This window comes from Oryzias latipes, chromosome 23 (assembly GCF_053564925.1).
Source record: "Oryzias latipes strain Hd-rR chromosome 23, Olatipes_Hd-rR_3.1".
NCBI lineage: Eukaryota > Metazoa > Chordata > Actinopteri > Beloniformes > Adrianichthyidae > Oryzias > Oryzias latipes.
In genome coordinates this window covers 20,555,001-20,578,005 of record NC_136259.1, presented here as the reverse complement: position 1 = coordinate 20,578,005, position 23,005 = coordinate 20,555,001, and the positions used below count along the sequence as shown (strand labels likewise).

At 40.6% G+C, this 23,005-nt stretch overlaps 1 protein-coding gene across 15 annotated transcripts in view; it reads left to right on the top strand.

Moving 5' to 3' along the window:
• The window catches only part of magi2a (membrane associated guanylate kinase, WW and PDZ domain containing 2a), a 246,757-nt gene that overhangs the window by 189,404 nt on the left and 34,348 nt on the right, over positions 1–23,005 (top strand). For all 15 annotated transcript variants that reach the window (XM_078941916.1, XM_078941915.1, XM_078941914.1 and 12 more), the window contains 4 exons: positions 6,754–6,811; positions 7,734–7,855; positions 10,970–11,152; positions 17,252–17,926. In XM_078941916.1, the coding sequence (XP_078798042.1) occupies positions 6,754–6,811; positions 7,734–7,855; positions 10,970–11,152; positions 17,252–17,926 (1,038 nt within the window). The remainder of the gene's footprint in view (positions 1–6,753; positions 6,812–7,733; positions 7,856–10,969; positions 11,153–17,251; positions 17,927–23,005) is intronic.

Sequence of the window (23,005 nt, the reverse complement as noted above, 5' to 3'; positions counted from 1 at the left end):
TTTTATCACTGACAATAGACTGCAAACACTAAGACATGCTGTAATTTCATTTTACCAAACAGGGTGAGTAAATGTGCGTTTTCTGTGTGTGTTAAATTTGAAAAATGAGCGCATAACTCACCAGGTGAGAGGAATGGTGTGCGAGCTTTGATGGTCTCAGCTGCGCTCTGTATTCAGGGTTTTTTTTCCGACATCAAACGATGAATAAAGCCCTTGATGATTCTGGTTGTTCATTTCAGGCCACTATCATGGTTCAAATGTCAGGTTTAAACTTTCCTGATGGTTGTAACTCGTGGTTGTGAACTATTTCATCTCAGTAAACAGATCCTCTGCATAGAACTGTAAATACTCAAGTTCTGTGATATTTTTGCTTCATCGTCTGCATTTCAGAAAAACTGAAAAAAATTCCCTGCATCTGTGCAGAAGGTTGCACATCATATTGTGTTAACTGTGTGACTTCTGGGTACCAGACGGGCGACTTTGAACGTGTTTTAGGCACTTTTTCTGGAATCTTAGCTGCTTTCAAAGGTATTATTGGAACCAGTGGTTGAATTTGTGCATCTTCAGGCAGAGAAAATGATTCTGCTCAGCCTGTTTGCTTTTCAAAAGGTAGAAAAAAGTGAGAGGCCCTGCAGTGTCTGAAGGCTGAGTGCTTTGCTTCTCCCCTCTGATGTCCAAATTAGAAAAAGCTGAATATAAAATGCAAGAACTTGTGAGCATGAAACTTTAAAAAAAAAGGAAAGAAAGCCCTTTTCTAAGAAGAGACGTCTGAGAATCCAAGATGAGAGGAAGCATCAGGAAGGAAGAGCTTAAGAGCAAAGGCGGGGGACGAAGGAGAGAGCAGGACGCCTCCTGCTGGTGGAACTCTCCCCTCCACCTTTGGCTTCAGGATGGATGTTTCCTTCATGAACCAAAAACATTTCTCCAGTCGCTCCAGGGCTCCGTCATAGGCTGAAAACTCCACATTAACTTGACTTCCTTGTGCAGATGTGGCACAGCAATGATGAGCGGTGGCAGTTCTCTACAGCGTACTCACACTTTGTGTCTCCTTGTCACTGAAAGTTATGGCTCCACTGCAGGCAGCTGACAAAGAGGTTATGGATGGTTCTCAGTGGAGCCAGACGGCGAGGACGGTCGGTGTGCATCAGCACGCTGAGAGATCCGGCGTGCATGAACACCTCAGGACGAATGTACCCTTTAGGAAAACCACCAAGTAATATCCGGCAGTAGAGAAGTATTGATTAGACTGCAGGACGATGCACTGTGAATGTGGCATCTGTGAATCCACTGTTTGTCTGCATTTACTTACATTTTTTTACAGAACTGGTCAAAAAAATGAGTCAGGGAAGTCGGCAAAAAGTGTATAAACTCGGTAATAAATTCAAGGTTCTTTAGCCTGTACTTACCCTGACCTTACATGTGGTAAGTACCACAACTTAGATCTTCAGATGCAGCTCCTGCAGTTGATGGTGGTAGAATAATGGTAGAGTCTGAATGATCTCATGAACCCAGACATGGCGATGTGTTCACGGACGCCTTTGTAGAACTCTTTTAATTAAATAAACCTGATCTCTCAACATCGTCCGTATCTTCAGTAATGACAAGATGAGGCTAAACACTTTTGACAATAGCTCCTCCCACGCATGGCGGGAGCGTCTGGTTTACAAACACACTTTTTGACAAACATCTAGCAGCAAGTTTGACTATGAGGCAGAGGACGCAGATCTGATGCAGCATAAGATTAGAAGGGTTGTGTTTTGATATTTTATAATTACAGACTCCAGCAACACCATGACCCTACTCATGACAAAGTGGTTTTGGATTATGGGTGAGGGTTTGGTGCTCATACTTTTATCAATCTAATCCCAAGCTACTGTCCATCAGAAACTTTCCTCGGCTTGTTTTATATCCACGCTAACATTTGAGCAGCATCCCTCGGTAAACTCACCTGTTGAATTCAAAATGTGCATTTGTTTTCCTTCATACACGTGGTCCTACTGTGTGCACGTGATCAATATGCATGTGACATCCCCGTGAAAGTGAGAAGACGAAACCCTCTTTCATAGTTATTGAGTGTAGAGAGATGCAGAAAGGTTGCAGAGGGTTTTCCTGTGAACCGTCACCCTGCTGCTGGCTCTGTTATATCACTCCCAAAGGTGTGTGCGTCTGTGTGTGTCTGTGTGCGTCTGTGGCAGGTGGCAGGCATGCATTTCAGTGAGCCAGCATGAAAAAGAAGTAGTGCATCCAACTGAAAGTTTAATCATTTGTGTTGAGGGGATGGGGGCAGGGGTTGGGAGCAGCATATGGCACGTGCACACTTCACCAGCATTGTCTCCATATTGGCCCTCTGAGCATGCTCAGCTCTGTAGTGACTTTGCAAACTAGGTCAGAGAATAATGTTGCAAGCAGACAATGACCATGCAATACATTGTCATCTGTGTGTTGTAGAGTGAATTTTTTATTTTTTTTGCTATGATGAAAAAAAAGCATTTTTACATACAAGAATTAGCTTGAAGTAATCAAACTCATTCACATGAAGAAATGCTTATGGATGAGTATTAGAATTGTTATGGCATTTAAACCAATCTTGAAGTCAGTTCCTGAAATGACCACAGGGGGCTGGTCTCAAAAAAGAACAATTTTCCATCGACTACCATGTTAGAAAATGTGACTTGATAATTGTAACTTGATAAATGCATAAATATAGATATATCAAACCCATTTAAGATAAGATTTAAGATGCATTGCATTTCTGAGTAGCAGACCAAAAAATTCAGATTTTAATTCAGATTTTATTTGTGATGTAAAAAAAAAAAAAAAAAAAACTATCGGGCGGGCCACACGCTTCCCATGCTGCCTAATCAGAGAGCTCTCAGCAAGGGGGAGGGGAATCAGGCGGTTTCCTCTGCGCCATCGGTCCCGCCCACAACTCAGAGGCAAGTGTTAGAGAACAACACAGGTTTTTTTTATTTTGCCTAAAAACAGCATAATCGTAATTAAAAGAGCACTGGAAATGCTTGTACAATAGATCAAAATATGATTGGAATGGGATTAGGGCTGCACAACATATCGCTAATTTATTGTTATCGCGATATCAAGCTGTACAATATGCATATCGGAAAAGTTGGAGAAAATTGCAATAAATGGTTACCATAGATGTGCTAAAACAATCTTATTGTAGCTTGAAGTATTTAACGAATCAAATAAATCCAATTATGCATTTGACCAATCAGATGGAGCCTTTTATGTTAGATGTTCACCTCCTATGTAGACGAGTATAATTTAAGTTATGTTGACTCTTGTTTAAACTGTTTCAATGAAATGGAAATGATGTACTTAGTTGTTCTATTTGTTCATATATCGCAAGTTACTGTATATCATCCTTGCAATACTGTTCACTAATATCGCAAATTGCGAGTTTTCCTCATATCGTGCAGCCCCTAAGTGGGATGTTAAGACCAGCATTGAATCAATTCCTCAAACAACTGGAGGCTGGTTTCCAAAGATAACATTTCCATCAAATACCATGGTAAAAAGTGCAACTTGATTTGATGTGATGTGATTGGTGCACTTCAAGCAATAAAAATCACGTAAAAAAAAAAAAAAATTATCGGCTATATCAAACCCATTGCAGGAATAAATTCATAAATTGGTTAGAGTGCTAACAAAGAAGCAGATATTAAAGAAGACGATGACGGTGTAATTACTCATAATCATAAATAGACGTATTTGTAGTAATACTTACAATACTCACACGTCACATTAGACTGAATACATGTAATCGTTATCAAATGATGTTAAAATTTTGATTTGTTGCTTGAAGGGGAGTCGGAAGAAGCAAATTTATTTAACATAATATAATATAATCCTTATTTTGCTTTGAAATATGCAAATCTGGTTACAACAAGGCTTTCTGACTAATAGAAGTCTTATTTATTTATTTATTTATTTTTCTACAACTGATCGAACCTCAATTAAAAAAATGCCACTCCAAATCCTAGAGTGCACACACAGGAATATGTTTTCTATGCCCATCAGTCATATTGTAGAAAGTGAGCTGTGTGCCCTTTCATGTTTCCTTTAGAGCTTCACCCTGTCAGTGGGCATGGGCAGAGGCTACAAGAGAGAGGAGCAAAAACTCCCATCCATGTATGCCTGATAAGTCACAGTTTAATGTTGGACCGGCTTTGATCACTCGGGGCGAAAGCTGAGTTTCTGCAGTCAAATATCCTTTATACACAGTGGCAGCCTGATGCAGCAGAAATCCCTGTGACTCTTAGGTCAAACTGATGAGAAGCCAAAGTTCCTATGACAAGGGAACATTCTTTCTTGCATTTAGTAGCTTTTACAGACACAAGGTTATCTCGGTCCACTTTATTCCTGAGAAGTCTTTTAACTTGCTTTGAAACAGACGTTTGTCATCTTTAAATACTTAATCATACTGATGTTTTGTTATCTGTCACCTTTAAGTTTGCCGTTTATCCTGATATTTCTTCTTGACTGAGTTTCCTGGAAGTCTCAATGTCTGCCTCAAGATTAATAGTGAAAAATGAACGGCCCATATTTTATCAAAGCTTTAAGTATTATTTCATGTTTTAACATATACATTAATAACATTTGTTGCCCATAGATTTATGATGATATCATGAATCCCCTCTTAGTAATAGAAGCAAAAACAAGAAGGAATCTCTATTTGTCTCCGCTTTGTTTCAACACTAAACCAACATTACATTAAGTTCCCTTAACCCCATACAGCTCTGTAAATGAAAAATTGACAGAAAAGTTCATTTTTGTTTAAATTAAGAAATTTGTAAATGCTGTAAATACTACTTTGAAATCCAGAGAAAAATTGAATTATGATTTTTTTAATTTAGTTATGATACCTTGGGTGTTTTGGCAAGTTTTTGTTCACAACAATGTGGGTTTAAGATGCAAAAATATTAACATAAATGTTCAGAAAAAAAGCAGCTTACTGTCTCACATGTAATCCATACATTTGTACATGGTATAACTTTAGTATAAAGAATTAATTATCAAAAAACGTTGCATTTTTCAATATAGCAAGTAGTCACATAAAAAAAAGAATAACAATAGATGAGTTATTCTCACCATAAGGCTTTAGAAAATTTCCCGCCAAAAGCAGCCATTTTGAAATGAGCAGGAAAAGCCCTTCTCCTGGCCCCAGTGAAATGTTAATGGACTACAGGAAAGAAACATGGACCAAGTTATATACAATGATTTTCTAAGGAAAGTTTGGATCATGTGAATGAGATATGGGTCTCAGAAATGCCTGTATCAAATGATAGGAATGGTGAATTTCAAACTAAAAGTCCTTTAAATGTCTAAGAAACCAAGCCTTGATAGCACCTTAAAGGTCGATCACCACCTTTTGTTTGTTCCGAAGCAGCTATGATAGTAAACCGAGCTACAAGCCTTGACGTCCTTTGCATCCCTTCATTCACTAATGGATTCTCAGAAAATGTGAAGCCTCATTGGCAGCTGCTCTTGTTCTATTGGAGCTTCGACTTCCTGTCCGAATACGATAACGCTTCACTACAAACTACATTTCTGTCATTCTCTGCTCAAGCCCTTTTGGAGAGCAGCTTCAAAGAGAAATACGTTTAAACAAAATTCATTTGGAAACAAAAACACTACACTTTAATGATTAATATTAAAAATACACTTTCTATGATGATTCTGCCAAGAAGGCAGTCTAAGCTAAATCTGTAGAAAAATATGACATTTTATATCATTTACCTCATTTGTGTACATTGTCTTTATTATTGTGTTTTTGTCAACATTTTTTAACTTCTTCAAAATAAGTTTCATGTCCAGTACATTAAGGCGCAATTATGACACAATCTCACTACTTTTTTTTTTTAGACAACATATATAAGCGCTTTTAAATGGCACATGACATCACCTATTTACCCTAGTAAAAACCTAATAAATATGAACGTTTTACAAAGACTGTTTATGCATTTACTGTGTTCTGATGATGAAAACTTGCATGATTTATTAAAAATAAATGCACTGCATTTTGGTCTATATTTGTTAATCTAGTGAGTAGGAATGTACACTGGTTTTTCACAGAGACTTCTGGGAAATTCCTAAGGCCCTTGATTTTGAAATTGTAGATTTGGACACCATAGACATTGTGCAAAACCAGGGAGTAGTAAGAGAATTCAAACCCAACCCGAACTACCATCTTAGTTGGTACTGAATAGTGTTACCATGACAACAATTACTTCTTTTTTGGCTTTTAATCTGTCAGAAAATCAGTAATTCCACTTTTTTTTTCTCCAAGCGCCAATTTTATCTGATGTCATTCATCTTCTTCCCACTGACACTTCTGTTGTTTGATGCGCCTGAAACGGACTTTCATGGATTTTTTATTGTTGTTAAACTTCATCCAGCTCTGACCTTGATGAGCTTCAGCCCTCTCAAGGGCCAAAACTTCAGGCTGTAATTCAAAACTAAATATTTACTGCCTGAAGAAAATTCAGGGCGTATACTTTTTCAACTGATTGAAATTCTGCCAGTATTGATTTTTAGTGTTCTTTACTACTTTTTTCTTTGAGCGAGATGCTAAATTAATCACAAAAAAAACTTTTTCTGTTTGACTTTGTTTCTAACTTTGTGAAGTGTTTTTTCATTGATGTCTGATAATATCTAATCGATATGCAGCTGTGAGTTCAATGACGGAGGCTGCCTCTGATTGTTGCTGGGTTTGTTTTTTGTTTTTTCTTGCAGAGCTTCCGTACGGCTGGGAGAAAATCGATGACCCCATTTACGGCAGCTACTATGTGGAGTAAGTTTGGCGGTGCATCTTAAATGAGTAACGGCTTGCTTTTGATTTTCTGCGCAGCCTGTTGGCGCTGTATTAATCAAATTTATTAGGAGCAGTCTGGCGAGGAGTTGCTCCTTACATGTGCCTGCTGGCCTGAGCCAACGTTTATTATTTGCATGTGTTTATTCATATTCCTGTTCCTCTGAAACACTAGAGGTGCATGCATTTGTCGGTAGATTAACTCCCAGTCCTCAGTGGTGCAGTCTGCTGAGCTCCGTCTCCCGCCGACTTTCATGGGTGTCATATTTTTGTCTGCAGACTTTTCTCTGCATCTCAAAGGGACAACGCTTTCATTTAAAGAGTTATCAGGCTAAACTTAAGCAATGATACCTTTGTGAACTCACCGGGCTCTTATTGTGTTAATTGATTGTAATACAAACACCATAAAGGCAACAGACCCTGATGTTACGTAGTCGTGTAAAAATACAGTAAAGCTGTTTCATTATTAGCACTTTGATACCAGGGCGTTCATTAAAAGATAAAGCAGGGGAGATAAAAAGTGTGTGCCAGCGCACAAAGCAGTCTCAAAGAGCAACGGAAGGATCTAATGATGACTAATTATTGCACAGTGGCAAATTACACTATTTGTAGACAATGACTATCCCCCCATTCCAAACTAAATGAAGAGCAACGTGGGACGTCGGAGTAAGTCGTTGCAGGTTTTCTCTCCATTCTGGTCCAGAGCGCGATCTGTATAGAAGAACAGAAAAGGCTCCCATCAATCACTTTGTGTTGCATAATCTGGGGACTTAAATTAATCATCAAGGCGAGATCTGCTGCAGCACCAGGATTATTAGACCTAATCTACACCAAGAGGGAGGCTGCTACGACCGGCGTGAAATCTGAAATACTTCTGTTTTCTGTTTGTCTTCCTCTGAAATAGTCATATAAACAGAAGGACCCAGTTTGAGAATCCAGTTCTGGAGGCGAAGAGGAGACTCCAGGAGCAGCAGCAGATGCAAAGTCAGGGTCTGTCCTCACTGCCTCTTCCCACCATCTACAGAGGTAAGCCCTCCGTCATGTTCTTTCAGTGTATGCTCTCACATTTAGCACAGAAACAATCTATGTGTGGGCTGCACACTGCAGCTAAAGAAACTTTAAAGTCCCACTCCGATTACTTTTTGATCTATTTTCAAAGCGTTTCTAGTGTTTAATTAATTATGATTATTCATTTTTTTGCCAAAATAGAAAAAAAAATTGTTTTTTAGGACAGAATTTCTGCAGAGCAGCAGAAGTTAGTTTGAAATTTGCCTCTAAGTTATGGGCAGGACTATGCAGAGCAATCCCGCCCCCTCTTTCCCTTCCTGTTGCGCAGCGGAGCTTGTGGGTCCACCCAGTGTACTTTTTACGCAGTAGATGTGCTTTTTTTCCAACAGTGGTTTTTCGCCTATTATTGTTGACCTTTATTTAACCAGGATAATCCCATTGAGATTACAAACTGGCCAAGAGGCAGCCACAGTTGCCTAAAAATACATGAAAACATTGAGGCAATAAGGCATTTATTAAAACTATACGTAAAAACCTAAAATACTGAGTCATAAAAAGTGATGGAATAAAATAATAAAGCAGGGATTAGGAGAAACATTGTCAATATTTTGTGGAGTTCTGTTTTTCTTTGAGCTTGAAGCGTGCTCACTTAGTCTCCAGCTTTCCAGATATGATCACTGCTCCTCATTCACAACAATTTAAAAAAAATTACTCAAATGCAAATTTAAGCTAAATTAACTTGATTTATGTCTTCCATCCCATCATCAGAAAAAGGGCACAAGAACAAGTTAAAAATGCCCAAAACACCATTTTTTTTAAAGTGCGTCTTTAAGTGATTGCTTATGAAACCTGTTCTTTTCTAATACTCCTTCACAGATAGAGGATGGATGCAGTCGGACTGGGTCTTGTATTAAGTTAAATTAGAAGAGACGGATAGGGGATGTGGGCAAGTGAATCGAGGAAACGATCTGCGTTACGGGGATTAAATTTACACCTTCACCTCTGCAGCAGAAAGACGCCTATCATTTTATTTTAAACTGAAAATACTATTAAAGAGAAAATCGGGCGCAAGGAGGTTAGCCCTCGTCACAGTGTTTTATATTAGACATTGGCTATAAAGTGTATTTTATATTAATTTAGTGGGAAGGAATTTGAGCTCTTTTCTTTGACTGTATATGAGAACTGGACTGCGTGACTCCTCCCCCCTGGCATACCAAACAGGAAGTACCCAGTTGAATCCAAGAAATCAAAATCACCATGACCAATCAGATGCCTCAATAAAAAAGAAAGTATGCAGTCCACCATTTCGTGTAGCCCGCTTTCAAGAGGTAGGGTTGTGAAAATGGACGACATCTAAATCCAACAAGGCGGCATCTATAAAAAAATGGCGACTCCATTTGGTTGTAGGCGGAAGTCATTTTTTATGGGTGACGTCACACTCAGTCAGTCCAGTTCCCATATACAGTCAATGGTTTTTATAATTTTTTACATCATCAAAACAAAAATATCTGTTATTTTTATAGTGTTATATTTATGTGGGAAAAACTGGAAATAATTTTTTTTACCCTAGCAATTAATACACAATCTTAATATGTGTATATTTTTACTTTTTTATTTTTAAGTTAAAATAAACCTGAGAATAAAATAATTTCTAATTCCATGGTTGAAGGAAAAACAAGAATTTCTGTCTGTGTGGGTGGGGGGAGGGCCTGGGGTTTGGTGATGTCTAATTTGAATGAAGTTCCGTATTGATCATGTTATAGAGACCCACACAGATGTGGCTGACTGTTTGATTTAATGACTGGTTTTCTGCTGCCTGACTCCACTTCTCACCCTCTCCCAGTTCACAGCAGTACGATATGCTGCTGGAAAAAAAATCTGTCTGGACTGTGGAAGCAGAGGTTTGTTACCGTAGTAACGTTGTGGTCCAGCGCTCTGAGTCGAGAGCCGATCACCGTGGTTACGCCGTGTGTACAATCCAGTGAGGCTCTCTCTCCATCCCTCCCCTTCTCATCTCTTCCTTCATTCTCTTCCAAACGCCAGTGGAGGATGCCAGCCCCTGTGCCACCCTCCCCAGACCCCCCCGTGCCCAGTTCGGAGCGGCGCCCGGGCGCTGCCACAGCCTCGGCGACCTCTCCCGCTCGCCGGCTCTGGCCCGCAGGGCCGCTGCACACGCCGCGTACTGCTCGGCTGACGTCTCCCCGCTGCGGCAGGTTCTGACTCGGCGGTTGAACGTTCAGCCGACGCCGCACAACCCGGCCTGCACTACAGTGGTGCTAGAGCAGCCTGTCTGTAGCCCCTATTCCCTGTGGCACTTTGTCAGTAAGTAGGCCAAGAAAGAAGGGGCGAGGGCCTACTGTTGCCCTCCTGAGTGCCTGCGCTCTGGAGTTACTGTACGCATGCAAACTCGCAAGCAAGGTTTTCCCTTCAGGCAGTTGAGGGATTTGTGCAATGACTGTGCACCATCCCTTATCTGGTGGCATAAGCAGACAGAGAAGCGTAATCACTCCGTCTGAAGCGAAATCAGTGGCATCAGACAAAGGATGTAAACTAGCACGTCAACCACCACTCTTTTTGGAGATGAAAGGATGGGAGACCTGCTTAACTGTGACTAAGCTTGTTGGCTGAGATCCTGTCATGACTACACAAGGCACTCTTAAAGACATTTCCCAGCTTCGCCGCCTCCAGAAATCTCCCCGTTTTTTTCCGAGTCGCCCCTCCTCTCCTGCAAAAGCATCTTCTCCTGGAACTGATCCCTCACTGAGAGCATGTTATCTGCTGACTTCTGCTGCTTGGGTTTGGACTGATGACTGCTCCACTGCTCTCTGCACCCCTTCTGCCCATCATGTCTCAGCTCGAGGGCGGGGGACAGGCAAGTCGGTGTGTTTAAGTCTGTCAGGCTGGATTCGTACGTACGGCAGAACTTCTGATCCACACCTGCGTGTCTCGGCACCACTGCCCCACCTGCGTCCGACCCTGCTGTGTCGCTGTTAAGATTATGCCCTGCCAGTTTCCCTGTGATGGAAACGCTTTCCCTCTGCCCCGCCCCTCCCCCTGATAGCTTCCCCGCATTAGGCTTTAAGGTCCTCCCAGTGACGGTTTCCATCCTCACCAAGGATTTTTGTTTTGTAGAAAAGCCGCTGTTCACACGGGACCCCACTCAGCTGAAAGGCAGTTTCTTGTCGACGTCGCTCCAGAAGAGCAACATGGGCTTTGGGTTCACGATCATAGGAGGAGACGAGCCGGACGAATTCCTCCAGGTGAAGAGCGTCATCCCCGATGGGCCGGCTGCAGCCGACGGAAAGATGGCCACAGGTAAGCCTCTGGCATGGCCTCTGAGTTAAACGGAGTCACCGTAGACATGAACAATTTCATCAGAGCACGTTCATTAAAGTTACAGAGAACAGTAAGTTTTGAAAGCTCAAAGCACCAGAAGGAACGCTCCAGTACTTAAAATACCTAAGAGCCTTTTCTTGACTTTTATGCTAAGAAAAATACGCATCTGCGTGCATGATTGGTGCTGCTCATTTGAGCTGCAATGTCACCCAAAGTCAAGAAAAAATGATCCTGAATTCTTTGTGACAAAATGTAAAGTAATGCAGAAAAAAAGAAGCAGCCACTTCCTGCTGGAAAATGAGCCGTGCAGCCGAGATAAAAGCCCAAACCCTTAGGAGGTAGAGGACATTATTATAAAATTATAAAACAAATAAACACATCAGATTCTGTTTCAATAAATGTTGGAAAATCAAGTTCTTATACTTGAGTCACATCCTCTTTGACATTTTCTTTGTAGTTTATATGTTCCTTATTTGAGGCCCTAAGATAGTACAATAGTTTTGTTTTACACTATTTACAAAGTAATCTCTAACCTTTGGTAATATATAAAGAGTTTTCTGTTTGGATTTGATTTAAATTGATTTGATTTATTGGTTTAGTTCATTCATTAATTGTAGAAAATACAACAAAAAATCAATCAGATATATCAAAATGAAATTGTTTTAAAAAATGTCAGTGTCCTAATCAAAGAGATTTTTGCAGGTATTCATACAAACTTACTTAGATCGTATTAGTTCAATTAAAAAAGTGATTTTTAACGTTTTAATTTCAAAGTCAAGTCGAGTTTTTACCCAAGATCCTCATGTTTCTTCTCATTCTCCTCACCTGGGTTTTCCTGTAATAGTTGATCTTTGTAAAGTTCTTAGCTCTGATATTTTCCTCTAAAATTTTGGTTTTCTTTAAGTTTTAAGTTTAAGTTTAAGTTGTTTTTTTTTTTTTTCCCCTGGTTGTTTTTTTCCTGGCAGATTCATGTTTTGCGTTAACAGCCAGCTGCTATAGTGGATTTTTTTTCCATTCTAGTTTTTTCATTATTTCTTTAATTTCATCAGTTTTTTTCTTTTGTTGGTCTCTTGACCTGCTTCTGGTCCCTTCACTCCCCACTGAAACTCATTCCTGACATAAAGTGGAGTGCAAAGAGGTAAACTTTAAGTAAAGTGATTTATAAAGCACCAAAACCAGGTAAGAATGAGTTATTTAAGTGCATCCCTCTTACTATTTTTAAAACTGGCTACAAAGAGTCTTTGGCTGGTATTTAGGTCATGTTTCATGGCTGAGCCGCCGCTGCTGAGTTTTGATTTCTTAGAGAGTTGGCACCTTTGATCCAAACAATCTGCTGTTACAAACAACACCAGACACTGCAGGAAAAGAATACTTGCAGCAAAACACACAACATTCGATCTCACATGTGGAACACAGCAGGGGCGGTTCTAGAACGGCATCTGTAGGGGTACTTGTCTTTCTGACTGACCCAGACAAAAACAGGCAACATGAGCCTGAAGGTGAAGGACTGTGGGAGCCAGCGTGCACTAATGTGTCTGTCTGTAAACCGTGGAGGTCATGTTTGTGGTTGTTTTTTCTATAACGCAGACACATGAGGGAACGTCCTTTCCAGGAACGCTGAGGCTTCCTCTCTGAAATGTAAATGGATCATTTCTTTGAAACGTATTTAAACAGATTTATTTCGGAGCTCTGCAGCATTTATTATTAACAGATGATGGACTGATAACGCTTTCTCCATGTCGTCTGTAAAACTAGCAAATCCCTCCTCAGACATCTAGCCTCTTCCTCTCTCCAGCTCATCTCATCACCCCCCCTTTTCACACTCAGTGTCCTACTTCTGCAGAGCAAACTAACTCAGACCTGCAGCTCTGTGAAATTACTAACTTTAGATGGATAACTTTTACTGCTTTCCTTCTGGTAGCATCTATTAATAATCAAATAAGGAAATGTGTTTATATTTTTGTTCAAGTTCTCGCTTACTTATTACAATATTTGCATTCCTTTCAGGATTTGTGATGTTTGTCAGGATCTGCTGTTACACTCATTCATCAGTTTTCTGACTTTAATGTCACTGGATTTTCCCTTTCTTTCATTGTTATTTTTTAAAGTATTTATTTTTGCACTGAAAAACTTTGACACACCGAAAAAAATATAAAATATATAGAATAAGATGTCTATCTCTTGCTATAGGTTAAAAAAAAATCTTCCACTAGAACTAGTAGAATTTGTCTCGGTAAGATTTCTTAAAATTAGTTGTGATGTCCTGACCTTTTAGAAGAAAATAAAAATTAGCCATAATAATTGGAATATTGTCTTATAATTGCTTTGTAATGTTTTATTTCTTTAAAGCAGATGTGTTTACTTTCATCTCCTCCATTGTATTTTGAGTGGTAAAACAGTCCAACTATCCTAATTTCTAAACTATGATTATCTTTAAGACTAGAGTTACACATTTTATGATAAATATGTCTTAAAAAATGTTTATAAATGTACTTTTACTTACAAACCGCCGTCTTGTGTGTGTGAGGGGTCCAATTAAAACTGCCCAGTTCCCCTAAATCGAGCAAGTGTGTATTTTAAGTCCATTTATAAATCCGTAACTTTTGTTTAAAAATACTACTACTTTACTTTTTACTTTGCTTGTAAAGTAAAAAGAACTTGTTTCTTTAGAAATTTTGCCTAAATAAAGATATAGTGTCTTAAAACAAGTTATTACAGCTTTGTGAAAAGTTACTAAGATGCTAGTTTTGTCTTATATCAATAGTAATTAGATTTTTTAAAACAAGAAACCAGACAACATTACTGTTGTGGGATTTTGTGTTTTTGCAATGCATGCGCTACCGAGCTTTTGACCCCCCACTCCTTGGCCCAATATTTGAGGTCCAACCAAAATTCTTTTTCAAATATTCCTCAAACTTGCTCCAAAACATAATGAGATTTCACCTTTCAAACCGTTGCTCCTCATCCTGGAGTTCCCTTCATTTGTTGCTGCTTCAGATCAACTCGATAGTGTTTTGAATTTAGGTCAAGATGTTTCTACTTTCATCGAATAATAGTTTGAACTTTTAAATTCAGGCTGCTGCTGCACTCGTAAGAAATTAACAAAAGAAAACGTTTCAAGAAAAAAATTGATTATTTTTGTTTTTCTCAAGAATGTTTCTCAACAGTAAAATAATCTTAGAGTAAAAAATGTGTCTTACTGACTAGTTTTGTTTCTTAAAATAAGAGTTCTTGGTAAGACCATTTTCTTACCTCTTTGCCATATATACCGGTATATATTTTTTGCTTATTTAAATAAATTGTTCTTGCAGTCTGTTAGTGTTGGATGTTTTAATCTGTTTGAGTTTTTGCTTTAATTTTTTTATTTTTGTAAAGCATTTTTTTAAGGAATGAATGAAGGAATTTTCTTTTAGATATTTTAGCACTTTTAAACAAATAAAAAAAAAAAATATTCTCGCAAATTACCAATAAAAATACATGTTTTAAAATACTACTACTCATGGAATTACTATAAAAGGTCATAACAATAAATTAAATCTTGACCTGTAAAAAGTTACATTTTGATGGAGGAACAAAACACACGTCTTACACAAAAGCAGCGCATTTTTGGAGGGATTCTTAGAGAATTTTACATTTCTTTAAGGCCTTATGTCAGTTATTAATGCAAAACCTGTCAAAGAGAGATTTCAGGCATGCATAGGAGAAAAACGCATCCCCTTGAGGTCACACTTTCCCGTCCGTCCTCTGCATCTCCGCTGGATTTTTGACAGGCACCGCGCTGCGTAGGATCGGCGTGAGGTCACAGCACCATCATTTGTTTTCTGCCAGCGTGCTGAGCTATTGATTCTGAAACCGCAGCTCAAGGCAAATGTTGGCCGGGTTTACCCGGATTAATTAAAACGTCCCTCATTTTGGGTTTGCTTTAAGGAGCGGCGCTGGCTGTGTCAATATCAGCAGACTTTGTGTATGCTGCATATTTGTTAAAGAAAGACATTATACTATTGCCTTCTACTTTACCGTGAACTCAGAGGAACTGCAGCCAGTCCAGGACTTTAGCACAAACCTTTACTTATTTTTTTGAAAATTGGATTCATTTTTTGCAGTTTTTAAACAAGACCATTGCTCTCCAATTGTTAAACTGTCATCTTTCCAATAAAATATGTCCCTAAAAAGAAAAGACCTATTTTCGTCTCTAAATTAGGCTTTTCTGTTTGTCACAGACAGATATGAATCTTCCTGAGACCCTGGAAACCTGCTCCATGTCTCCACAGTCACTATTTATAGTTCTGGGTCTGAGACAAGCATGAGGCTGAATATGGAGTGCTTCTCAGTAGGAACATTTAATTGTCAGCTGGGTTTTATCTACAGTGCACCGTTCTGCAGCGAGCAAATAGAAACGCTAGAGTCCATAAAAGGTAAATATTTTAGCCATTTGTCATCTGCATCCCTTTAAGGGGAGATAAGAAATGATCTGTGCTGATGTGGATCTGCAGAAGTGATTGATGGCTGCTGGGGGAGTCCGGCAGCGGGAAAACAAAAATGACAGAGGGCTGAAGTACCTGCAGTGTTCCTACCGGATCTGCTAAAGCTGCTCTTTCTGAAGCAATGTGGTGAATTGAAGCTTTCTTCTGTGTGTCCTTGTGAGACATAACAGCAGCTTAATTGCTCTTCATTGTGCACCAGATGAGTGTGTCTGCACAGTGACAGTTTTACTTCAATTGCTCAGCTTTAACATTAATTAATAAAAGAGTTTTCACTTCAAGAACACGAGTTTAAATTAGTTTTTTAGACAGCCTTCAAAATATACACTCCAATACAAACACACATACATGCACACACAGACACCCTCACAAACACACACACATGCATTTCACAAAGAAAGTGGGACCTCAGACCATCTATCCCCTACCCCATCCCTGGTAGGGGGTACTAGGCCCTTGGCAACGGCGGCCGTGTTCCCTGGGTGCTGGCTTCCTGGGCCCGGCAGCCCTCTCTCCACGCAGGAAGAGGGATCCCTGATCTCTCTGGCAAGACCAAGAGCCGGGGATCACATCACATCTGAGCCGGGGGGTGTCCGAGTCCCTGTGGTGTGGGCTCTGGTCCCTGCGCCTGAGCGCTGGGCCTCGCCAAATTTCCAACTGTGGGTGAGCCTGGTCGGGCCATGTTTACAACACTTCTTTTGGACCCCCTCTTCCCCTGGGTGTCCTCCTTCTGGGCGGGGATGGCCGGCCCCTGCCTTGCTCCCGTGGGCCGGGTGGGTGGCTGCCTGGAGCGCAGGGCGGGTCTCCCTTGAGGGGTTCTGACTCGTACCTAGGGTTGGAGTGGGGGGATTCCCATAACTCCAGTGTGGTGATGAGGTGCTCATTGGGGGCTGTGGGCGCTCTTCTGGGGTGGGGCCCCACGTTGGGCCCTCCCGGCAGAGCTGCACTCTCTGTCACCCCATGCCTCCCTGCTCCCTGGCTCTTAGGGCCCCCGTGGCGGTCCTGCTGGCCCTGGCCTAGGTGGCGGATGTGATCGCATGTGTAGTGCAAACAAAACACATCCTTCACTATGGTTCACCTTCAACTTGGTGGAAGCAAGCCTGTGATTGGATAGAAGACTGACAGTGGAGACACAACAAAAAGGAAAAACTGACAGTTTGTTAGAAAGCATTTATTTACTTCCTAATTCATCTGATGCCCTTTCACCAACATAATCTTGTTTGTATCAGTGGTTTTGAGCCCGTACTGCCATTGCTCCCAGTGCTCGATAAACTACATGTGTAGTTGGTATAATTATTTAACAGAAACAAGATTTTTTTTTTTTAAGTAAATAGGAAAGGTATTGAATTATGTGTCTTTTTTTAAACATCAACTCTTTTTTTTGTGTAACTTCTAAGATAGGTTGCGCAACACGATTCCATTTGTGGATTTCTGATTAAATGTCCTTTTCTTTTAGCTGCTGTTTCAGGTACGATTAATGTATAGGAAAATTAGATCTGATCTGAAGGTCAAGTATTCTCCGCATTAATGTCTGCAGCTCTTATTTCCAATGTTCCAGCCGCTGTACTTCACCTCCTTTGACTCCTTTTTCTCGCAGGTGATGTCATCGTCTACATCAACGATGTCTGCGTTCTGGGAACAACCCACGCCGATGTGGTCAAAATTTTTCAGTCCATACCCATCGGCCAAAGCGTGACCCTCGTATTGTGCCGCGGCTACCCGCTGCCGTACGACCCGGAGGACGCAGCCAACTCCACCAACACAGCGACTACTCTGATCTCGCCACTGGGCATCATGGAACAGCGGCCCATCATGGTGAACGGCAGGACAGGCTACGACAACTACTTGGAGTATCTGAGCCGCACAGCACGTTTCATCCCAGACCCCGGTCAGGAGCAGGTCAACGCCCAGCAGCAGCAGCTTCTCAGCACTCACCCAGGCGACACCCACCTAGACGGCTCACTGCCCGCCACCGGCACCACGCCCCCCGACAGCGTCTCCATGACGTCTTCGACGCAGGGCGAGCTCCTGACTGTGGCGATGGTGAAAGGCGTGGAGGGTTTTGGCTTCACGATCGCAGACACCGTCACGGGACAGCGGGTCAAACAGGTCCTGGAGCCTCAGGGCTGCCCGGGCCTCTGCGAGGGCGACCTGATCGTGGAGATCAACAAGCAGCCCGTGCAGGGTTTCACACACACGCAGGTGGTGGAGCTGCTCAAAGAGTGCGCTGTGGGAGCCGAGGCCAGCATGGTGGTTCAGAGAGGCGGCACAGGTAAGACGAGGTGCAGCAGCTGTGGATGCTCCCTCCAACCGTTGTTCCTTCTGTCTCTTGTCCAACAATCGTCCAATGCACTGACTCTCTTAAGAGCGCTTTCTCTACCTCTTTACTCCACTCTCACACACATCTTACTTGAGCAGATGTCACTCTGCTCAACCGCTCTCTGTGGACAATATAGTCTGATTAAAGGGCACGGTGTGAAGATCCTGACAGGATTCATCCTCTTATCATACTGGATCACCTTTTGTGGGTTTCTGAATCAGAGCATGCCACTAGTAGCTCTGGTTTTCAGGGAAATTCTGCTAAACGTCTCTTGAAGTGCTTCCACTCCTGTACTTTTAGAGCGCACAGCCTTTTGACCATTATATATAAGCTGCGCCTCAAGTTGCAGACAAAGCTGGTTTTTCCAGTCTTGTAGTAGCAGACTGTTCCTACACCTTCTAAGTGCAGCATAACTGGGGGGTACTGTGGGCTAAGTGTGTCCCATTGACTGTATATGTGAAGTGGACTAAGTGATCCCTCCTCCTGGCATTTCAAACAGAAAGTACCCGCTGGTTCCAAAAAGCTAAAATCCCGTAGACTTCTATTGAGAAATAAACAGCTATTACTCATATTTGTCAGAATAACTGCTACTTTTTTTTTAACATGTTCTAGGTAATCCTACTTTTTTTCATTATATTTTTTCGTTTACTGCAAGTTGTTCCACACATAAATTGACCAATCAGATGAGAGACTGGTTGCTATAGAAACAATGATTCAGACGGGCTTAAACCCATCACTGCTTTTTGAAAACTGTTGTTTCAGAAATCCCTCACTTCTCCCCATTTAGTTCATCATTTTAGGGTGTCTAAATCAACAATTCCAAAATCAAACGCCCTGGAAATTTTGCAGAAGTCTCTGCGCAAACCAGTGTGAACTAGATTAGCAAATAAAGACCACAATGCATTGTGTTTAAACACATTTTTTTTTAAATTGCTTTAAAATTCAGCTGGATAGTCTCTCAGTATCTAGACCTTTAGGGGTATTGGAAGAAGTGATGAAATGGACACAGCGAACGTCAGATTCCAACATGTTGGCGTCCACATCATGAAAAAAGGAAGACTGAATTGATCTCATTTCGTTTCCGCTTCCTCTAGGTGACGTCTCACTCACTGGAGCCAGTTTTCATACACAGTCAATGGTGTTCGCTAACGTCTCTGTTCTGTCTGCAAGGTCAGAAACTTTGTCTCAAGTATACTTGAAGACGTTGAAGTATACTTGAAGACTGAAATAGGATGTTTCCTTAGTGTGTCAGAAGGAAGGTTGTTTGGACGCTTTGCCTACATGCTGAAATCTCCTTTTTATTAAATTGCGTGGCGAGCATCTGTCAGCGATGATTCATGCAGAGCTCCGAGATTAAGTCATTCAACATTTTGATTAAGTTTTCAAACGACTAGAAAGAGAGGTCCTTTTTAATGACTTTAAGATGAAATGACTCTAATCTTTGTATTTCCTCTGTAGTTTATTTTGACATCATCCGTCACTTGGCGACACAAAAACCGAGGCGCTCAGTTTGTTGTTGTTTTTAGATGGAAGAGAAACGATTGTGTTTATTTATTCTTCTGATGTGAGTCATACAGGGTGTCAGTGACAAGGTCAAAGGTCAGCCCCGCCTCCTGATGATATTTATCAGCTTTAGCTCTTTCTGTTGCTATTTTTTTTATCAAACCCAGGGATGGGTTTCAAAAATGTATGAATAGAAGGGATTCAACCTTTACTTTGACCATTTTAATATATTCAGTATATTAATAAAATTACAACTATTTATTTATATTTTTCCTATATAAAAGAACACTTTTGTTCAGTTTTCAATGTAAGAAATAATATATTTATTAATGAATTACTTTTTCTTATCAATAGTTTTGTAAATCTGTTTTATTTCGCTCTGACCCTGGAAAAATATGAAAATCCATGGGTCCCGCTTGTTGCCTTTCTGTGGTTGAGCGTTTCAGGGTCACAGCAAAGACTACAAATGAGGACTAGTGCCTCCCTGCTTCACACTCAACATTAAGGGGTTGGATTTGGGGGGGTTAATCCATGAAATGGTTCCCGAGTGCGCTGTGACTGTAGCTCACCGCTCCCCCAGGGGATGGGTCAAATGCAGAGGAGAGATTTCCTACTTCCAGGTGTGTAACAAATTTGAACTTGACTATGAGTGTTCTGCCTCCTCGCTGGACACTTCCAACACTGGTCTTTACCGTCTGAGCCTGAACTGGAGACGAACACGGCGGATGTTATCAGACATCAATATTTCTGCCCCGCTGCTGTCCTGAACTGAAGGACCTGAATGTTTTCACTATTCTTCTTTCCTACCGAGCCTTTGAGGGAAAATTTCAATTTTCAAAATTTTCAAGAGGGGGAGAGTGAGGGGTGTGTAGAAGCTGCTCAGGCAGTGAGGGCAGGTCAAAATGGGGCCGCGAGGACAGGTCCGGCTAGCGCCTGTGGGCCCAACAACGCTGCGTTGCCCTTGTTGTATGTTGTCTCATCATAGCCCTGGAGTTGTGTGGTTTGGCAGGATGACCGCCATCGACTGCTCTTTGTGGAAGCAGAGTGATGACTCTCAACAGAAAAACCTGACTGAAGCGTCTTAATTCAACTCTACATAGAAAACAATTTAAACACAACTGCTTTAAAAATAGCTGCACATTAAAAGTTGAGCATAAATAAAAAAGCAATTAAAAACAAAAAGATTACAACATAATACAATTATTGAAAGTAAATGTAATGAAACTAAATAAATCAGCAGTAGAGCACATTTTAATGCTTGGTCAAATGCTTGACTGTAAAAATAGGTTTTAAGAGATGTTTTAAAAATAGTCGGAGAAGACAGCAGACAGAGGTTTAGTGGTAAAACGTCCCAAAGTTTTAGCGCACAAAGGTAAAAAGCATTTACTTCTGAATAGACAAGAGGTTAAAGTTCAATTTTTTCAAAGGCGTTTTCCTATTTACCAGTAGTAATGGCTAGATATGTTTTTTTAAGATGAACAGCATTTAGTGAACACAACAGTGGAAATTTATGCCATTTAACTACACTGCTCAAAGGAAGAAAGAAGAACAAAAGTAAAAAACAGCTTATACTCGTTTATTTAACCTATTATTTGAGAACACAAGAAGGAAAACTCTTGATTTTACCTTCAGTGCTACCATCCGCTGAGAGCAAAACTATCCAAAAAACTACTAGAATCAGATCTTAAGCTAGTTTCTGACGACAAAACATAACTGAGTGGAGCTATTGAGTGACAAAATAATACATTTTATGTCTTATAGACAAAAAAAAGTAATCATTAGTAAGAAAGGCACTTCAGATCCCAACCAGATGATGTTTTTCACAAGCAAAAGCCAAACAAAAGTGTCTAATTTCTCCAATCTGTCCACAGTCCTGCATGTAAACATAACAACACAGAGTGTGGGATCTCGCAGTGAAGCAGCAGCACCATCTGTCTGGGGGTTTCCTCCAACAGCAGAACCGTATACGCCGCAAAGAAATGTTCCTGTCAAATGCAGCAGCAACCTTATTGACATGCCTTACTGTGGTGCTGCCTTATTATCCCATATCAGGGCCTGGATTAGCTCCAGCGCGCTGTAATACATCAAGGTATGCATTGTCACGTGTGTTTGTGTTGACGTGGTTTGATGCAGCAGAGTGGGAGCTGAATACGGAGCAGAAAAGCTGCACTCACAGGGGCAGGATTTTTATTTATGCGTCACCGTTAGTAAGTCTTGGGGAAATCGTGCCAAAATGTCCTACTGCGGTTTCACAGCGCTGACTGTTTTTTTTTTTTGGCATTTCACCACAAAAACACTATTAGCTAATTAGGATCAAAGAGGTTGGGTTCCTTTAGTTGAAAAAGATTAAAGCAAGCTTGTTGGGATTTTTGATTACTTTTTTTATTGTAATGCAGATAAACAAGCAGAAATTAGCCTATGCTAGTAGTGGCCGTGGTTGCTAAGCTAATCACCTGATGTTTACGTACAACAGGTGCCTCTGCTGAAACAGGAAGTAAAAAATACTGCTTCTCAGTTCTAATCATTTAAGCCTGAATTCAAAGGCTTATTGACTGGAGTTGATGAGGTATCACTAATGTTTTAGCTCTCTGTTACTATGTGGTTCTACCTTATCTTTTCTCTAAAGCCTTAGTCACATGCACCCATACAGGTGCTGCAGGTTTTTGGGTTGTCCGGTTCCGTGGAGGGTATGTGTATCGGACGTACATCGTGAACTATCTGTATGTTTATGAAGTTACACAGACATATGACGTACAAGTCCTATATCGTACCGTGCCCTTACGCCACACGGTAGTCGTTAGGAAGGTGTGAGTCCTTGCTCCTTGCTAACCACGTCCAAATGCAGTGTGCAGATGAACGTATGTGCACGTAGGATAGGATAACTACACAAACTACACTTTAATTGTCTAATTTCCTAATGTCTAACAGTCCGTCAGAGCGTGCAATTATCACTTGAGATGGGTTTCTTGTACAGTTGGGAGGATTTGGGGTGGGTTAAAAAAAGAAAAACATCTGCACGACACGCTACTTTACACCAGTTTTTAAGTGTTCGCTACAACCAGTCACTCACACCATGCCTGTAAAAAACAAATGGTGCACGAACAGAGTGAACTAAAAAAGAAGACTTTGGAAAAAAACAGGACAAAAGCTACTCTGGACCACTTTATACGGCTAGAGGAAAGTCCAGCTTTTAGAGTTAAAACACTTCAAAAGATATGAAACTATGGCCAGGACTCCCTTGTAAAACAGATTTTTAATCTCAATGGGACTTTCCTGGTTAAATAAAGGTTAAATAAAATAAAATAAATAAAATAATACAGCAGGGAGATGGACAAACAACATAGTACTGATAAATAGAGCAGTTTCTTTGTGTGCCTGTGCATTCTAATCAATTGACAAATAAAAACCAGAAATATAACAGGAAATTAATTTACTTTTTTATTTCCTATATTATAATTTACTTGTGACTCAAATGCAAAGTGCTATACAGGATTTGACACAATTTCTAAAAATAAAAAATAAATAAAA